General features: G+C 34.7%; 1 protein-coding gene and 1 long non-coding RNA gene across 6 annotated transcripts in view; one reads left to right on the forward strand and one right to left on the reverse strand.

The window, feature by feature from the left end:
• The window catches only part of LOC147065109 (uncharacterized), a 459,822-nt gene that overhangs the window by 83,216 nt on the left and 358,544 nt on the right, over positions 1-18,062 (reverse strand). The gene's annotated exons all lie outside the window — the stretch shown is intronic.
• Positions 1-18,062, forward strand: part of LOC147065110 (anoctamin-4) — a 69,323-nt gene that overhangs the window by 46,874 nt on the left and 4,387 nt on the right. For all 5 annotated transcript variants that reach the window (XM_085956300.1, XM_085956299.1, XM_085956301.1 and 2 more), the window contains 11 exons: positions 244-449; positions 1,311-1,477; positions 2,199-2,294; positions 3,322-3,443; positions 4,628-4,804; positions 5,607-5,750; positions 6,184-6,353; positions 7,075-7,214; positions 10,910-11,069; positions 12,197-12,242; positions 15,623-15,728. In XM_085956300.1, the coding sequence (XP_085812426.1) occupies positions 244-449; positions 1,311-1,477; positions 2,199-2,294; positions 3,322-3,443; positions 4,628-4,804; positions 5,607-5,750; positions 6,184-6,353; positions 7,075-7,214; positions 10,910-11,069; positions 12,197-12,242; positions 15,623-15,728 (1,534 nt within the window). The remainder of the gene's footprint in view (positions 1-243; positions 450-1,310; positions 1,478-2,198; positions 2,295-3,321; positions 3,444-4,627; positions 4,805-5,606; positions 5,751-6,183; positions 6,354-7,074; positions 7,215-10,909; positions 11,070-12,196; positions 12,243-15,622; positions 15,729-18,062) is intronic.

An 18,062-nucleotide genomic window follows, 5' to 3' on the forward strand; every position in this document is an offset into this window, starting at 1 on the left:
TGCTACAAAAGCGACCTACGTGCTGCAGATCTGACATGGCGGGAGGCGCAAGAGTTGGCGTTGAACCGAGGGAAGTGGCGTGAACTTGTGCTTGCCCTATGCTCCAATGCTGGGTATAGAAGGTAAACCATTGCGCACTACCAGAAAATGCTATTCTGAAGACCACCGGCCGCCACTGATTATAAGTAATGATAATAAATATTATGTTGCATTATTGTTTATGCAGGTACAATTATTTTTCAGTTGTTATACCTCGAATGGGCTCGACCTTCAAAATGGTTCAAAAGGCAACCATTGTGGCTCATACGAAAGTATTTTGGCGATAAGATCGGCCTCTACTTTTGCTGGTTGGGATTTTACACAAAGATGCTGTACGCACCAGCGTTGGTAGGAACTCTCTGCTTTCTCTATGGCCTCTTATCTATGGATTCTGATGACAATATACCAAGGTAATTGATAACAAGGTAGAACTTCATTATTATGGTTTTAAAACAAAGTTATTTTTATTTCAAAACCATAACAAGATAAGTAAACTTAATCTATCAAGTAGTATAAAGTATATTGGTCTATGTATAAATCTGCCAATGTATTGTTCAAATTAATTATTTTTTTTGTATTCTTGATAAGATGGAGTGTTAGAATTAAGTAGGTATACCCTCAAATTGATAATGGATCTTACGAAAACAATAAAGAATTTTCATTTAAGAGATTAATGTTGTACACAATATATATCGACCATATCCGATCCTAATAAGATCATATGGGCCTCCACAGAGTGGAGGTTTTTGTATTAACAGATTTTTGTTTTTACGAGAAATGAATGTTAGCCACTTGCTCAACCTATTAGGTCCATACTCTGACTCTACACAAATTGAAAGACAATATGTGCCTTACATGGAAATAGACAATATTTTATTTTTTCCACTCGTTAAAAACTCTTTAGTATTTCCCATCAGTTTTTTTTTACCATGTTCAATCCTATGAAGATTGAACCCAGGCCTCACGGCATCGTAGGCCAATGCGGTAACCACTCAACCATCGTGGTCGTGAGTTGAGTGATTAGTTTTAGAATGGGTAAATTACCATATTATCAACTCCTCTACATGATCAAATGGGTCTATGTTACCGTAATGTGCCTTTTTTATAAGAAATGGTTAATAATTACTCACTCGTCTCAGTATGTCATTTGGATGAATCACGCACGTTATTTAAACCTGTAATCAACGGCATCAGAGACAGACATTCTGACATTGTACCACGCAGGCATGAATAGACATAGTGACTGTAATATTCTGTTGTTTTTTTTTCAGCAAAGAAATATGTGACGAATCGATATCCGGCAATATAATTCTGTGCCCAATGTGTGACAAAGCTTGCCATTACCAAAAACTCTCCGACTCTTGCCTCTTCGCTAAAATTACTTATCTCTTTGACAATCCCGCTACTGTCTTTTTCGCTATCTTCATGTCTTTTTGGGGTAAGTTAATCTTAAAAAGATTTATGGGTCAATGTGCCGCAGAGGTGGACATGAGATTTTACAACTTTCTTTTTACACCAAGCCAAACCTAACCTAATCTAACCTACCCCAACATAATATTACCTCATATAATCTTAGTTTGTGATAATGGTGCATCAAAATGTATGAAAATTCCAAATTTTCAATTAACGATTATTGGATCAAAAAGCCAATGCGCTGACAGAACAAGGTATTTATTATAATTGTCAACATGGAATAAACTGTTTTCGTAAAAAAAAAATTATAAAAGCTCATGTTCACCTCTGCGACACAATTACCGATTTATGAAATAGTTATTCTCTAATAAACATATTTAACAATCATATGACAGTTCAGTACTGTGATGGTAAATAAATATATTTATCAGGAATGCAATTTTGCAGAAGACCAAAAACATTGTTTTGAAACCAGTTAGGCGATCAATTGTAAATTGAAGTTTACCCGTCGGCCTGTGCCGCAATTCCATTCTGAAAAAATAACTGATACTTCGAAGATACTGCGCTGACTGTTAATGGCGAACGATACCGTTCAATGATCCAGGATTTCTTCTAGGGTATATGCAAAGTAGTAATAATATTCGATAGTTATGACATACATACAGACAAATATGTATAATAAATACATTAGTAGGTTGACTTTCAATTCTGGCAAACGCAATGAGGGTGTTTACTACTTTTTTAAGCTACCACTTTCCTGGAATTGTGGAAAAGAAAGCAATCGGTGATCATTTGGGAATGGGATCTTCAGGGAGTAGATCAAGATGAAGAACCGAGACCAGGTAGGATTTTTGATATCATTATTTGACATAGATGTTAAAGAAAACCTTATTTTATAAAATGTATATGTGTACATAGTTTGGTAAATATTTTTTTAATTAAATACAAGAACATTCATCGTCAAATTTAATAAAAAAACTTTAGAATCTATCTAAGAAGGGTTTCTTTAACATCTTTCTTATTTGACCATTATCTCCCAATATCTCCCAATGATGACAAATAAATTATGATGTGTGATATTTTATATCAATAAAAATCTAATGTTTTAAAAATTATTTATTACCAAAATTACCATTTGTCATCAAAGTAAAAGCACCTAATGTAACTTTGCAATAAACTGAAAAAATAATATTCACTATTCTAAGACCTATCGGAATGCTTTTGTTTCACTCGCACTCGTAACTTTATTGTATGTGAGTGAGCGAGAAAGCACATGATTCCATTCATTATGACTATTCCTGATAAGTGGCATATGTCAAAACAAGTGACTGACAAAAAATATTATTAAAAATCTATTGTGATATAATGAATTTAGTGGTCAAGTTACGCATATGGATAAAGAATCTTGTTATTATTCTTACCAAAACTCATGTTATGTTCATTCACGTCCCTCCTTGAGATACTTTTACAAATCAATGCATTTCTTAGAGCTGATCTAAAATTTCTCTCAACTATATTAATGTAACACCCACCGTGAACGAGCGGCTTGCGCCTATAATGTCGTACAGCCTATAATGTCATAGATCCCAGTTATGAATTCTAGGTCTGGCAAACCACATATTTTTTTTCAATTTGTGTTTGGAGTCCCTAATAATGGACATAATAGGTTGAGGTAGCGGCTAACATCCACTTCTCATAAAAACAAAAATCTGTTAACATAAATCTCCACTCTACGGAGGCCCATATGATTTTATTAGGATCGGACATGGTCGAATAGAATAATAAAGCCGCAGAGATGACACTGAGAAATAGTCTCTCTCTAGTCGACAGCATTACTTCATTGGTAGCTAAACCTTTATTAATCTTCAGAATTCGAGACTTCCGTGAAGACATTCAGGATAAATCCGGTCACCAGAGAAAAGGAACCATATTTACCGACATGGTCAAGAGCGCTGAGGTTTTTTGCTACGAGCAGTGCAGTTTTTTTCATGGTAAATAATTACATAATTAATACACCTTTTCATATTGCAATTGTACTGAAATATGTTGGAATCAAAAAACCAACCAAAACATATGTATCCACAATAATATCAGAGAGTCATATTCACATAACAGATTAATAAATCGAATTGAGATAGGCTGTAATAGCCCAATACACTACATTTTGAAGCAGAGTTTTGAATATGTGAGTGATCTATGAAAATGAAACACTCATTATCATTATCTTCACGTGCAATAGTGTGTTGCAACCTTCAAATACACCAATATTGAATGAGCATCAGTGCATAAATCGAGAGCAGTTGTCAGAGTACCTAGTGTGAACAAGCTTTTAACATCTGGCAAACTGGCCACGCACTGGATACTTTAATTTAACAAGTATGTAATATTCCATTAACAGTACCACTACACATAGACTGGCAAAGTCGTGTACATGTGTTTTGTTATACGTTAATTATTGAAGATTAGTTTACAAATACACGAGTGACCTTTATTTTCTTTCGTAAATTGTGATTTCATGGATTTAGCTCTACAAATGCCATTTTGCCTATAATGTAGAGCAGGGGTAGTTAATGTGGTCCCTACCACCCACTAGTGGGCGTTCCAGCTTTCATGGTTGGCGGTAGGGGTTTTAAAAAAATTTTCATTATCTTTTCATAAAATTCACCATGATAATTTAAACTTCAGAAAATATACTATTTGTATCGCCTTCGCATAAGTTTAGTTCACGTTACGTAAGTGAAACTAAATGGCGCTATAGTGCGACCGCAAACAAAAATGTTTTATAAAGATTTATTCTGCCAAACTTAGCGAAAGTCTGACATAAAGTATTTGGTAAGTAATTGTTATTATATGCTTTAACTTGCTATAACTGTACTTTATAAAGTAAAATTACTTCCCTACTTTATAAATCACCATTATTGTGGAACCGGTGGGCGGTTAGAAAATCTTACTACTAACAGAGATACAAAAGTGGGCGGTAAGTATGAAAAAGTTGACTACCCCTGATGTAGAGGAAAAAAATACGAGCAAAACTACATTCAAACACAAAGTGTCTCAAGTGCCATTTTGCTCTTGGGGCGACAAAATATTTTGTGACGAAATGTGATAGGAGGAAAAACGGTCTTAATTAAAATAATATTTAATTCAAAATTAATGTATTGATGTTTAATTGCAGATTGTGGTGGTTCTGGGAGCAGTATTAGGCACTATTATTTATCGTATTTCTGTGGTTTCTGTGATATATGGGGCTGGCAACACCGGAGGAAACGCCTTTATTCAGACTCATGCCAAAATTTTCACTTCAATGAGTGCTGCTGTTATCAATTTAATTATCATTATGATTTTAACAAGGGTACGTATTTACAAATCATTGTATCTTATAAGAACTATGAATCATCACAGTGATCGAGTGCAACTGTTTTGTTCTCTTGCCTCTTTTAAATTAAATTACTCCAAAATTTACCCGTGTCTGGAAACTTGTAGGTATGCAGTTCGCCGTATCACAATTCACCGTGAGATATTGTATCGGAAATATATTAAAAACTGTCCAACCTCTTTGGGTCGTATAGTACTGACATAAAATTCATGTCTAAATAAAACACGGTTCTTGTCAGTTTACACTTTACATGTAGCCAGCAGCAAACAATTTTTGAAAATAGCCGTTATACTGGATTCTTTGTTAGGTTAGGTCTTCATTCTTGAATTTTGCCAAAATCAGCTATGAAAATTGAATCTATGTTGATATTGAATCTAATAAAATTGGAGACCGTATAGTGTATGGTCATCTCTTTCTGATAAGAAAGCTCACGGCGAACTGTGCCACGGTGAAATGTTTTACATACAATTTACCACTCATTCATTGTAACTGGATGACAGTATTTCTTTCTTATATTGTTTTCTTCTTCTCTCTTCATATATACTTTTTTATGTTCTCTAGTATATTTTATTTTTCACTCTCTTATTATCTATGCATTGTTTCTTTTAATTATTTTTAAAAGCTCTCTCCAATGTATTTCTTTTATCTGTAGTTAATACTTAATTATGCTTTTTGTGTCCGCTTGTTATTGGGATGAACCCTCACTTCTTCTTTTATTTAATATCACATATTGTACTTAATCCTCTGTATTATGTTGAATAAACCGCTATTTTTACAGATATATGCCAAAGTAGCGATCCACTTAACAAATCTGGAGAATCCTCGCACCCAAACAGAATACGAAGACTCGTACACTTTTAAGATCTTCCTATTTGAGTTTATGAATTTCTATTCTTCGCTGATCTACATCGCTTTCTTCAAGGTTTGTCATCATCGTCACATTTTCTACTGTTAGGTACTGTAACAAACTGGATCACTCCACTGCTGGATGTTGTGACGTAGCTAGAAATATAGGGATATGTTGAAGAAATCTTTTCTATATAGCTGGAGTCTAATGCCGGCGTTCCATTGGTACGCAAGTCAGACGATTTACAGTCTTCGGACTTTTTTTCATCTTCGGGTTTCATCTTTCGGCGTCTTGGGTTTTGTATCTACCTATGTACACTGTGTATCCGCTTAGTGAAAGACCAGTTTGAGTGGTAGTAATTGGAATACCCATATTATGTATCAAAAGAAAATTGAATTCAATTTTATTCTCTGCTATGAGATTGAATTGGCTCTGCCAAGGAATTGTTTCAGTGTGATTATATTATTGAAGAATGAAATAATGGGTGCCTATGTTTTAATGATTGTAGGGTAGATTCTTTGACTATCCTGGAGACGTTAAAGCCAGAGAATCTGAGTTCTTTCAATTAAAAGGAGATGTGTGTGATCCAGCCGGATGCCTCAGTGAGCTCTGCATCCAGTTAGCCATTATCATGATCGGAAAGCAGTGCTTCAACAATTTTCTTGAAATACTCTATCCGTAAGTGTTAATTATGCGTAATGAGCTTTAAAAAAATGTATCAAAAACACTGCACAATACCTCGCTTTATGGTGTAAATATGCTTTTGGAAAGTAGGCCATAAAACAAAATATAGTAAAATTTCCATGATTGGTTCAAATTTTAGAAATAAATTAGAAAATTAATATTATATCGAACAAAAAAATGGATCATAAATCGAACTAATAGTGCCTGTACATGCATGGATTTACTGACAGCAATCGTGCATATTTTAAACTATCGTGACAATAACTTTTTTCACGTAAAAGTGCTGACTGTCTCCCCAATATCATTCGCTATGAGTGAGCGAAACGCGATGTTGTCATTTTATGGTACTATTTCCTAGTATTTGAGAGGTAGTGGAAATCGGTCAACCTGTCGTAGTTAGTTTTTTTACCGGCAGGTTCGCCACTATTGTTCCATTGCGCAGGCGCAAATCTAAAAAATCCTGTCGCATGGAAATTAAGAAGCTTCCAAACCTTTTTGATTCATGCATGCAATCTTGCCAACTGCAGGATAATACATGTTTACCCATACATTTTCTTGTTATGGCCGCGATAATACTTACTGTCAACAGTAAATCCATGCAGGGTATAATGCCATAATACAAAAAGGAACAATAGCATGCAGCTGAATATTGAGGTGTGTGTATCTATTTAAATAAAACCATGTTTTTAAAACAAATAATTTTGCGATATTTTAGTAAAATGTGGAACTGGTGGAGAAAGCGAAGTCATAGAGCAAATACAAAAGACAAAGATAGAGAGCATCAGGCCTGGGAACAAGACTATCATCTTCAAGATCCAGGAAGGCTCGCGCTGTTTGATGAATATTTGGAAATGAGTAAGTAGCAGTGGCGAAGGGTGGAGGTAGGCTGCTAAGATCCGCCATAAACAGTGCACATTAAACTTTTTCAGTCATACATATTTGTTTTCGTTGAAATAAGACTACAATTTACAGATAGTGTTGGTTAGTTGTTAAAATTCAATTAAACCCTGAGAAACCAAGCCATAATAGATAATAGTCCAAAAATACATGTCTATCTATAAAATATCTAAAATTATGCAATTAAATCATACATAACTTTGAATATTTTATAAATAGAATAATATTTTTTATTTACTATAGTTTGGTTAAGTCAGGGCTAAATGAATTAAAAACAATTAACCAACAATATGTGTAATATGTATTTTTAATCCAATGAAAACAAATAACTATGAATGAAAAAGTGTGCACAATTTTGTCGTATTGCCCAAATTAGACCAAAACTATTATGGTTTCGTTTAGGCATGGTTTAATTGATTTTTAAAAACCAACTAATACCATCTGTAAATTGTAGTCTTATTTCAATAAAAACAAATACATATCACTAAAAAAGTTTAGTGTGCACTATTTATAGCAAATCTTAACAGCCTACCTCCACCCTTCGCCACTGGTAAGTAGGGTACTATAACATCGTAGGTCCCAGGTTTGAATCCTGGGTCTGGCAAGAAAGCATATTGTTTTTCAATTTGTATATGAGTTAGAGCAGGGGTTCCCAACCCCGTGCCCGCGGAACGATTCGTATGTGCCCGCCACTATTCGACAGAGACAGAAATTTCACGCTAGCCTGACACACGCATAAAACCCGAAGTGGACGAATGCCACGAAATGAGCCGATGAACGCCGAAGCACGTGACTACCGATTGCTTCGGCAATCATCGGCTCAGTTCGAGTTTTCAGCGTGTACAAGGAGTGATGTGCAAATAGCATTCCCCGCCTGGAACCGCGTTGTTGTCATTGTGATTGCGATTGCTGCCCCGTTCGGGTCACGACAGTTAGCTAGGAGACATCTTCGTCTGACGAAACACGAATTAGGAGTTTTGATATTCCTTCTACATAGTTCTAAAATGAGTGGACCGAGTAAAAGACAACGAACCTATAATTTTAACACTGACTGGGAGGATCATATTGTTTCTTTAATGTGAAAAATAAATGCGTCTGTTGTATGGTAGTAGTATTGCAGTGCCGAAAAAACATAATGTTGAACGACACTTTCAGACAATTCATGCCACTTTTGATGTGAATTATCCACTTAAATCTGAAGTTAAAAAAAAAATTATGTCAACTAAAATCAAGTCTAACTGCACAACAGACTGTTTTCACTAGACATGTGGAAAATTCTGAAAAGGCCACCATTGCTTCTTTCAAAATTTCTCACATGCTCACAAAAATGAAGAAACCTTTCATTGATGGTGGGTTGTTTATAAAACTATTTTTGACTGGTGCCGATTGTTTGTTTGATAGATTTTCTAACAAACGTGAGATTGTCTCAGCAATACAAGACTTACAGTTGTCAAATAACACTGTCACAAGAAGAATACATGCAATTTCAACAGACATACAAACTCAGTTAAAGACTGCCTTGGAAATATGTGACTGGTTCTCGCTACAATTTGACGAGTCAACAGATATATCAGACACTGCACAGTTAGCAGTTATGTTGAGAATGGAATTTAGTAACTTCACAGTAAAAGAGGATATATTGCAAATATTACCTATGAAAGGACAGACAAGGGGTGAGGATATTTATAATACATTCAGAACATACGCCAAGTCAATAAATAAATATGCCTTTGCACAAGCTCTCTGCGATAACCACCAATGGGGCACCAGCAATGGTAGGTAAAAACAAAGGATTTATTTCCCTCTGCAAGTTGGATGAATCATTTTCAAACTTTACGTTCTACCACTGTATTATCCACCAGGAAGCTCTGTGTTGTAAAATATTGCCATTTGAACACGTTATGAAAATAGTTACAAAAATAATCAATTCTATTCGAGCAGCTCCTTTGCAACACCGACTTTTCAAGGCCCTGTTAGAAGATACTGAAGATAAAAAACATGATCTTATTCTGCATACTGAAGTACGTTGGCTCAGTAAACGAAAGGTTCTTACAAGATTTGTGAGTTTAATTGAAGAAATAAAAACATTTATAAACGATAAAAAGGAAAATTATGATGAACTAGCTGACTCTCGCTGGCTGATTGATTTGGGATTTCTCACAGACATCATGGAAAAATTGAATTCTTTAAATTTGGAGTTGCAGGGGAAAGACAAAAACATAGCTGAAATAATGATAAGCTCTGTAAAGTCATTTAAAGCTAAATTGGATTTGTTGATATCACATCTGCAGATCAATTCTCTCGTGCATTTCCCACATATGAATAAAATGCTAGGTAACAATGAATTAAACGGGTCATTATTTATTAAGCATCTTCAAGTGTTAAAAAAACAATTTGAAGAGAGATTTTTGCAGTTTACAGATATCGAGCCAATTTTTTCCTTCTATATCAATCCTTTTACTTGCCAAATAAATGTAATGGAAATGGCCGCATGTATTGCAGATTTTGTTCAAGGTAAGACAGAAAAACTAGAGTTAGAAATTTTGGAGCTTAAGAATGATATTTTGCTTAAATCCTTAATATCAGAGTACTTTTGGAATACAGTGGACAGAGAAAAGTTCCCATTTTTGAAAAAAGCTGCATATAAAATCGAATCATTTTTCGGTTCGACATATTTATGCGAATCATTGTTTTCAAACATGAACTTAATAAAATCAAGATGTAGATCTCGACTCACCGATGAGCATCTTTATGATTGTTTGCTAACAGGATTATCGTCATACTCTCCTAATTATGAGGAACTGGCCAATGATATGCAATGCCAAAGATCACATTGACATTTTGATATTCTATTTTTTTATAAAATGTTTTCTTTGTACTTGTGTTTTTTGTTTACTTTGTTTACGTTTTGTAAATACATTTCTCTGTGTGTATGCAATTTGAATAATAGTTTTATTATTTTGAAATATTTTTGTTTATTATTTATTAATAAATTATGAATATAAGAAAATAAATTATGGGAAAATGAGAAGTTATGGAAGGAGTTTGTCGATTAAAAATAGGTGGTGCCCGCCACCCTACCGATATTTTAGAATGTGCTCTAGAGTACAAAAAGGTTGGGAACCCCTGAGTTAGAGTGTGGACCTAATAGGTTGAGCAAACGGCTGACATCCATTTCTCGTAAAAACAAAATATGTTAATAAAACTTCCACTCTGTGGGGGGCAATATAATTTTACTAGGATCGAACATGGTCAGAAAGAAAGTATGGTACGTAGTATGTAGGTACAAAAAAAACATTAAAAAGTCAATAATGCTTAAAAAATATCGACAATATTTCAAATAATATCTAAAAGTAAATTACCATGTTCGGTCTGAGGCTGAGCATATGGGTCTCCACGGAGAAGATTATGTTAACAGACTTATTAATGTCCTCGCTCTGGATCAAACATACATTTAAAAATAATAACATGTAATACCAGGCACGGGAATGAACCCGTGCATACACTTCAAAGACCATCAGTCAAAATAAGATTCTATCATAAGTCAAAAACAACTTATGTTAAAAAAACTACACATCATCGTCATTAGGACCCTGACGATGGCGGATCCTGGCTTCTGATAGCATTTAAAATGTTACATTATTTATTTTCAGTTCTCCAATATGGTTTTGTAACTTTATTTGTCGCCGCTTTTCCTCTGGCTCCGCTCTTTGCACTTCTAAACAACATAGCAGAGATCCGTTTGGATGCTTACAAAATGGTGACCCAGGCTAGAAGACCGCTCGCAGAAAGAATTGAAGATATTGGAGCATGGTAAAAAGAGTCTTCAGTTTCGGTTTATTTATTTCTAGTTCATTGACATTGATCCATAGTGGCTCATTACACACCTATTTTAAAATGATACATTTAAAAATATACAACTAGAATGTTCTTATAATCTTGAGAAAATGAGGATATCTATGATATGAGGCTACTGTTTTCAAGCCCGGCTCATTCCAATATTGTCGAAAAATGAACCTTGAATGTCATTTTGTAAAGAAAAATACATTTAAAAAGATTTTTTAGGTAGCAACCTCAAACCCGGCTTCATTACATACAAAATATCATTCCAAAATAACATAAAACTTTGTGTTGTGACCGCTCCTCATATAATTCGAATTTAAAGGTGTTTTTTGATTAATTGAAGAAGTTATTAGATAAATAAACATAATGGCATTCAAAGCTTGAAAAAATGAAAGGAAACCAGAAAAATGGCAAATAAATGAAGCCAAAAAACTTTGGTGTTTACCTAAATTTCATCAAAATTTTATTATATTTTGTTGTTGAATTAATTTTTCTGATTGATGAGAGTTTTGAATAATTGAAACTGGTCACAATTATTACTATCCAAACATTTTCTGTAACATTTTAGTGGTATGTCATTTGGTTACATACTTTCATAGGCGGATTAATCTAAATTGTTTCAAAAATGGCTCATTCCAACTGTCACTTTCAAACTCGGCTTGATCCAATCATTAAATGTTAATAGATTCTTTATTAATATAGAAACGAAGAAGTTTCCCTTTGTTTTCTATTTGAAATATGCTACACTATAAATTAACTAAAAAATCATACGTTTAGAAATGAGTCGGGTTTGGAAATACTAGCCTCATATTGATATAATAAAATTGCTTTATCACCAAATGGAATTCCATTATTTCATCAATGATTGTTGTACTGCTTCTCTCGGTAGACTTTCAATACAAAGTTTGCATCACTAACAGTCTACTTATTCAATATACAAAAATGTCAGTTGACTATCCCATCACTCACTAATATGGGAGGACTTTGACATTGACTAATAATTTTCAAGAAACAATTTGTATTTGTATTTTACGATGGTTTAATACTCTTTTTTTCTCAGGGTCCATTATCAAATAAAGAAATATTTGTGTTCTTAGGTATGGAATACTCAGGGGCATCACATATGCGTCTGTGGTTTCAAATGTAAGTTTATTTGATGACATTTTCGCACTTAAGTAAGTCTATAACATAATTATAAACATAAAATATATCCCTTAACCTTTCCCGTTCTGCAGTGGCGGAGGCTCCATAGTAGGCGATTATTTAAAGCCTACCTACCTACTAAGAAAAATAGATCTTCAAGTAAATAATTTAAATTATAAAAAATAAATACACTGTAAAATCCAAGATAATTGATAGTCATCTATTGTCAGAAATTAGAAGTACATAGTTTTATTTTTTGATTTAGTAAGGTTTATAACCATAACTAGCGCCGTCTGGATTCAACTATATTATGAAATATTCAATGGGAATTTAAGATGTGGTTTGTATGCGTTTTTAGTCATGTTATTACACTGTCACCTCCGAAAGGGGGGAGGGGTAGGTAAAAGAGCTGGACCCCCCGTGATGATGTAATGTCATGTCATGTCACGGTGGTATCGTCTGCTTCTTCTTTCGGGGACATGCTTATGTTGATTGACAACGCGGAAGTACAGGCGAAAACAGGGCGTTTATTGTTCGGAATATAAATACAGTAAAGTAGTACAGCGTAGAAAATATTTAAAAAAAAAAAAAATTAAATTTAAAATGGCGGTGACGTCGGCGAGCGCGACGCCACGGCCGACGTCACGCTCCTCGAGAGTTCGAAAACCGACTGACATAATCCCTTTTTGGAGAGCAGGTCAACTCTCAGCAAGAATAAAATAAAACAAATTCTGTCACTGAAAAATGACAAAAACACTCTGCATATTATGTACCTGGCTTATTTCTGAGAATTTCACTCACCACAGAAATAGTCAGCCAGACCTTTTTTTAGGTACCTGCTTTGAAAAGGGCTGTATTTCTTTGCTAGGTAGGTACATATTCTTAAATATTTGAACTAGGTACAAATACATATTTTTTCAAAGTAATCTCAAATCAGATATTCTAGGTGCTAGGTACATTGTATGGCTGGGAACTTTGCTTTCAATATTTATGTAGGTAAGTGTACGAATTTAATACCTATTGGTCAAAATTGGATGAAGGCTAATGTAGGTAATAATATTAAAAAATGATATTAATAATTACTATTTGCTTACGGGCTAGAAATTTGCCTCGCAGTCGATCTGTTCATGTTTGCATGAATCAGCCCAATGATGATTCAGGCCTCATGGCCTTGGATCCTCTGAGGATGCCATGGTTTAGGCGGTATCAACACCCCCGTATGGTCCCCATTTGGGGATGTCTCTGTGTATCTGGAGAGGCCCGAGTCGGTATCAAATCCAACAAATAGTAAAGCGCTGATTACGAAAATAAATAATAATAATAGAGCCGAGCCGGCAATGCCGTAGATTATGACCGTTGAAAATATTGCAACGTCGCCGTTTTTCGACAACGCTTTCGTTGAAAACAAAACATAAGATGGCGGGCAGAACGCTGCCAACAGCCAAATCGCAAACGCGTACATTTCGTCCTCCGTAAAATAAATTATTAAAAATGTAACTATTACATAATATTAACTTAAATATACCTTGCCGTTTCCAAAACAACTCCGGTGTGTTATTTGTTCACCTCCACATCCCGAATCCAGAAGAAAAACCATACTAAAAATAAAAGTGACAGCTTGTTTCTCACTTTCGAAAATGGAGGGAAGTGATAACGTGACACCACTGACGCCAGTCACTGTCTGGCTTTTTATTCCGAAATCATAGGTTGTTTAGATAGCGCTTACATCTGCACATTTATTCAAAATAATTATTAATAAGAAGATAATTTAAAAAAAAAAATTCTATGGGATTCAATCACATATAAATATTGATTGTTGTTAAAAATATAAAATAATTTATTTTGCGATTTTTATTTATCAGTTATTTATACCTAAGTCTGTGTTTTAAATATAGAAGACTTAGTATTTTAAAATGTCTAGTTTTACGGGTGAAATTATAAATTGTTAAGGAACATATTATACACAACAACGGATATTTTCAAAGATGATAGATAATATATTTTGAGCGTATGTTACGTTTATAAATGTTTAGGAAAATACATAATTCAATCTAATTGCTTATTTATAAACTAATTATATCAAACTAATTGAGCTTTTGAAATTGTATCGATTTAGTGTACCTATTCGTCAGTAGTAATATAGGGTTATCTTCTTATTTCCCGTAAATATATCTGACAAGCGTGGTTACTCCACAGCCTACCTCTTTCCAAAAGTCACCCTTCGCCACTGCCGTTCTGTGATGTCATGTAAGTTTATATAGGTTCTTAAATACTTCATATTTCATTAACTGTGCACTATATCCCAGATTAATTGATATGTTAAATAACTAATAACAATGACGAAGTATATGTAAATCTATATTGAGTTGGTCGAACAATATCATATTGTGAAACTAGTAACTAGTATAATTATAGACAGCACAGGACGGAACAGAATATATTAGTAGACACAGTAAGAAAAAGGTTAAGTTCACAAATTTTGCTTTGGATGGTACTTTTTTGTAAGACGCAACTAGATACCGACAATTATAACTTGAGATGTAGCTATTTCGAGTACTAATCGGTCAAAATACATCAGTAATATTCACATCGCAACACTAGCACCATTATCGTGCCTTAAGTTATAGTTGTCGGTATCTATACAACCTCATCATGATAGAGTTCGCTAAAGGCGTCAAATGGAAGTGGGATAGACACATAGCTCGAAGATGGGACAATCGTTAGACAAAGCTAGTCATCCAGGTGTACCCAAGAGGTGCAAAATGTCCGCAAGGTAGACCTAGAAGCCTCTGGATCAATGAAATAATTAAGTTCTGTGGAAGTGTGTGGCAACGCAACGCACAGTACCGAGAGAAGTTAAATCAGCTGGGAGAGGCCTTCATCCAGCTGTGGATAGATTCAGGCTGATGACGATGATGATGATATCTATAATCAATAAATTTTGTTCATAAAATTTGTGTGAAGTAGTATTGATATACACCTACGATGGCCGCGCGGCTTAAGCGCCGGCCTATCGCGTCGTGGGTCCCAGGTTCGAATCCTGTGTCTGTCAAGTACACATATTGTTTTTCAATTTGTGTAGTCAGAGTATGGACCTAATAGGTTGAGTAAGTGGCTGACATCCACTTCTCGTAAAAACAAAATCTGTTAATACCAACCTCCACTCTGTCGAGGCCCATATGATCTTATTAGCATCGGACATTGTTGAAGAATTGATATAGAATGACGAAATAAAAAAATATTTCAATCTGAATAATTTATACTATATTTCTTTTCTATAGAATTCATAAAGATACTTCTAGAGGAGTTATAGATGACGGGCAGATTTTACAACATATTGACATAATATATGTAATTGAATTTTTCTTCTTTACTTGCAGGCATTTGTGATAGCATATACCAGTGACTACATTCCACGAATGGTTTACCGAATCGGTTACTCTAACAATTTCTCATTGTCTGGGTACATAGATCATTCATTGTCATGTAAGTGCAACCGTCAAAAGCTTCCATTAAAAAATTCTCCATTATATTTTTGTTTGAAGGAAATCATTTAAAAATAAAATCATGAATCAAGTATTAACGTCTTTTCTTCCTTCATTTGGCACTCCTATATATATCACGAATATATTACATCTAAGCAATACGTGGCTTGCCTAACTCTGCCAACCATCAATAAATAATATAATGCAGAACTTGATAAACATAATTAAATACAAATCGGGACCATTTGATGCCAAATGGTCCTGATTGTTAAAGTGTTAATATAAAACTGTGAATACTTTGTTGGTGTTTTGTATAAAGGGCGAATCAATCATTTTGGCGAAACACAGACGTCCATGACGAACAGTGTGTCGGACGGCCATCGGTTTCGGATGAAACAATTGCAAAAGTGGAGAGTAATGCTTGAAGATCGACAGGTGACGATTTAGGAGCTGTGCAAATTGATCCCTGATGTCAGTAAGACTACTATTGACAAGATTTTGACAGAACATTTGCATTATCACAAGTTGTGTGCAAGGAGGGTCCCCAAAATGCTCACCGAAGATTACCAACGGCAACGAGTTGAAGCTTCCTTGACTGCTATGCAGAAGAGGGCGAGGAAAGAAGAAGAAGAAAATGATTATCATCTCTTTCCTGTGTTGAAGTCACACCTGGGTGGGACAAATTTCAGGACCAACGAGGAGTTGAATGAAGAGGTTTACGCTACCTGCACGCTGCGGCGAGAGAGTTCTATGACACGGGTATACGAAAAATGCTATACCGTATGCAAAAGTACATCGATCCAGTGGCGGCCGGTGATCATAAAATTAGGGAGTGCAGTTAAAGACATGCATTTTCCTTTTTGTGGTATTGAAAAAAATCGGCAATAGCCTTCAGAGTGGAGGTAGGCTTATGCTTAAATATATAATACATCTTGGAGGGGGGGGGGGTGTTGAGAAACGAAACGACGCTCACATTCACCGACAGCATTTATTTATTGTCAAAGTTATAAAGTCCAAACTTCTGGATATGATAGGTATGATGCAAAAGGCATACAAACTCTTTTCGATTTTTATTGTAATACATTTCATATGTGCCAACATAGTTTTCACGTTTGACACTCCTAACTTCCATAAATTATAACTGATGCAAGTATTTTAGACAATATGTCATTGGTACAAAGCCGTAAACTCCTCATTTGTGTAGCTCCGATAGGTAGTACGCGGGTTATGGTCGGTTGAAGTTCACATACTGACGCAATTCGCCCACATTCTCCGCATATACCTACGCGGTGTATCATTTTGATAAATACTATGGACCGGTGATTTTTCAACGGGATATAGTTACTATCTGTTAAAAAATTGCTAATACTTTTGTACACCTCAACTCCAGAATTGCACTCCAAATGGGACTGATTTGAAAGACGTATTCAACATCAAAAATACTTCGGTAACACGAATATTGTATTTAATAGAATAATTTATATTTCTTTTACTACTTTTCTTTAACTACTTCTCTTAGAGTAGTATAAGTAGGTACGTAAAAAATTGTAGTATGTATATTATATTATGTAAAGGTTATTAATAGTTTATCAATTACTTACTTACAAGTTTACTTTGCTCTAGGCATAATAAAATTATTTAATTTTTAAAGGTAAAATAATTATAAAATTGGTATTTGTATGTTGAGATTGCTACACCTATCTTAATGAACACAATATCACTCTAATCGATATTTTGATCGATTCAATATTATATGGCAAACAACGTAGCATTTGCCTAATAACGTACGAAATAATAATATAATAATTTGAAATATTACGCGGGAATCTTGTACCGACTTCAAAAGCGTTTGTGAGTTGTTATTATTTGCGCCAGTCAAACACAGCATTGTCGTGAAATGTCGTCTGCGCTCGTAAGCTCAGATTGGGAGGAACAGTGTCCCAAGTGAGGTAAATATTGCACGTTCGGAAATAAAAAAAGATCACAACTGAGCCCACATTATCGGCAGCGTGAAAAAAAAATCATCGCCAGGCGGTTCGATTTCTCTCCTGCACAATAAATACTACGAAGGACGTACCTATGCATACATGCAGGTCGCCAGAAATTACGCGCATTTTATGAGTGCAGACGGGCGACAAATTAAAGATATTTTACAATAATTAATTCATACAATATGTGGGTATTTGAATACGTACTTATTATTACATAGTTATGTAATAATTTGGAAGATCAGTGCACCTTTGCTCCTATACAAGAGCCGTCCCTGCATCGATCGCAATGGGGATTATGTAGAAAAATAGTAGAAAGTCTAACAATGTATAATTCATTGCAAATA

Source organism: Rhyacophila brunnea, unplaced genomic scaffold (genome assembly GCF_057557595.1).
Source record: "Rhyacophila brunnea isolate RB1 unplaced genomic scaffold, BYU_Rbru_1.0 scaffold_6, whole genome shotgun sequence".
Classification (NCBI taxonomy): Eukaryota; Metazoa; Arthropoda; class Insecta; order Trichoptera; family Rhyacophilidae; genus Rhyacophila; species Rhyacophila brunnea.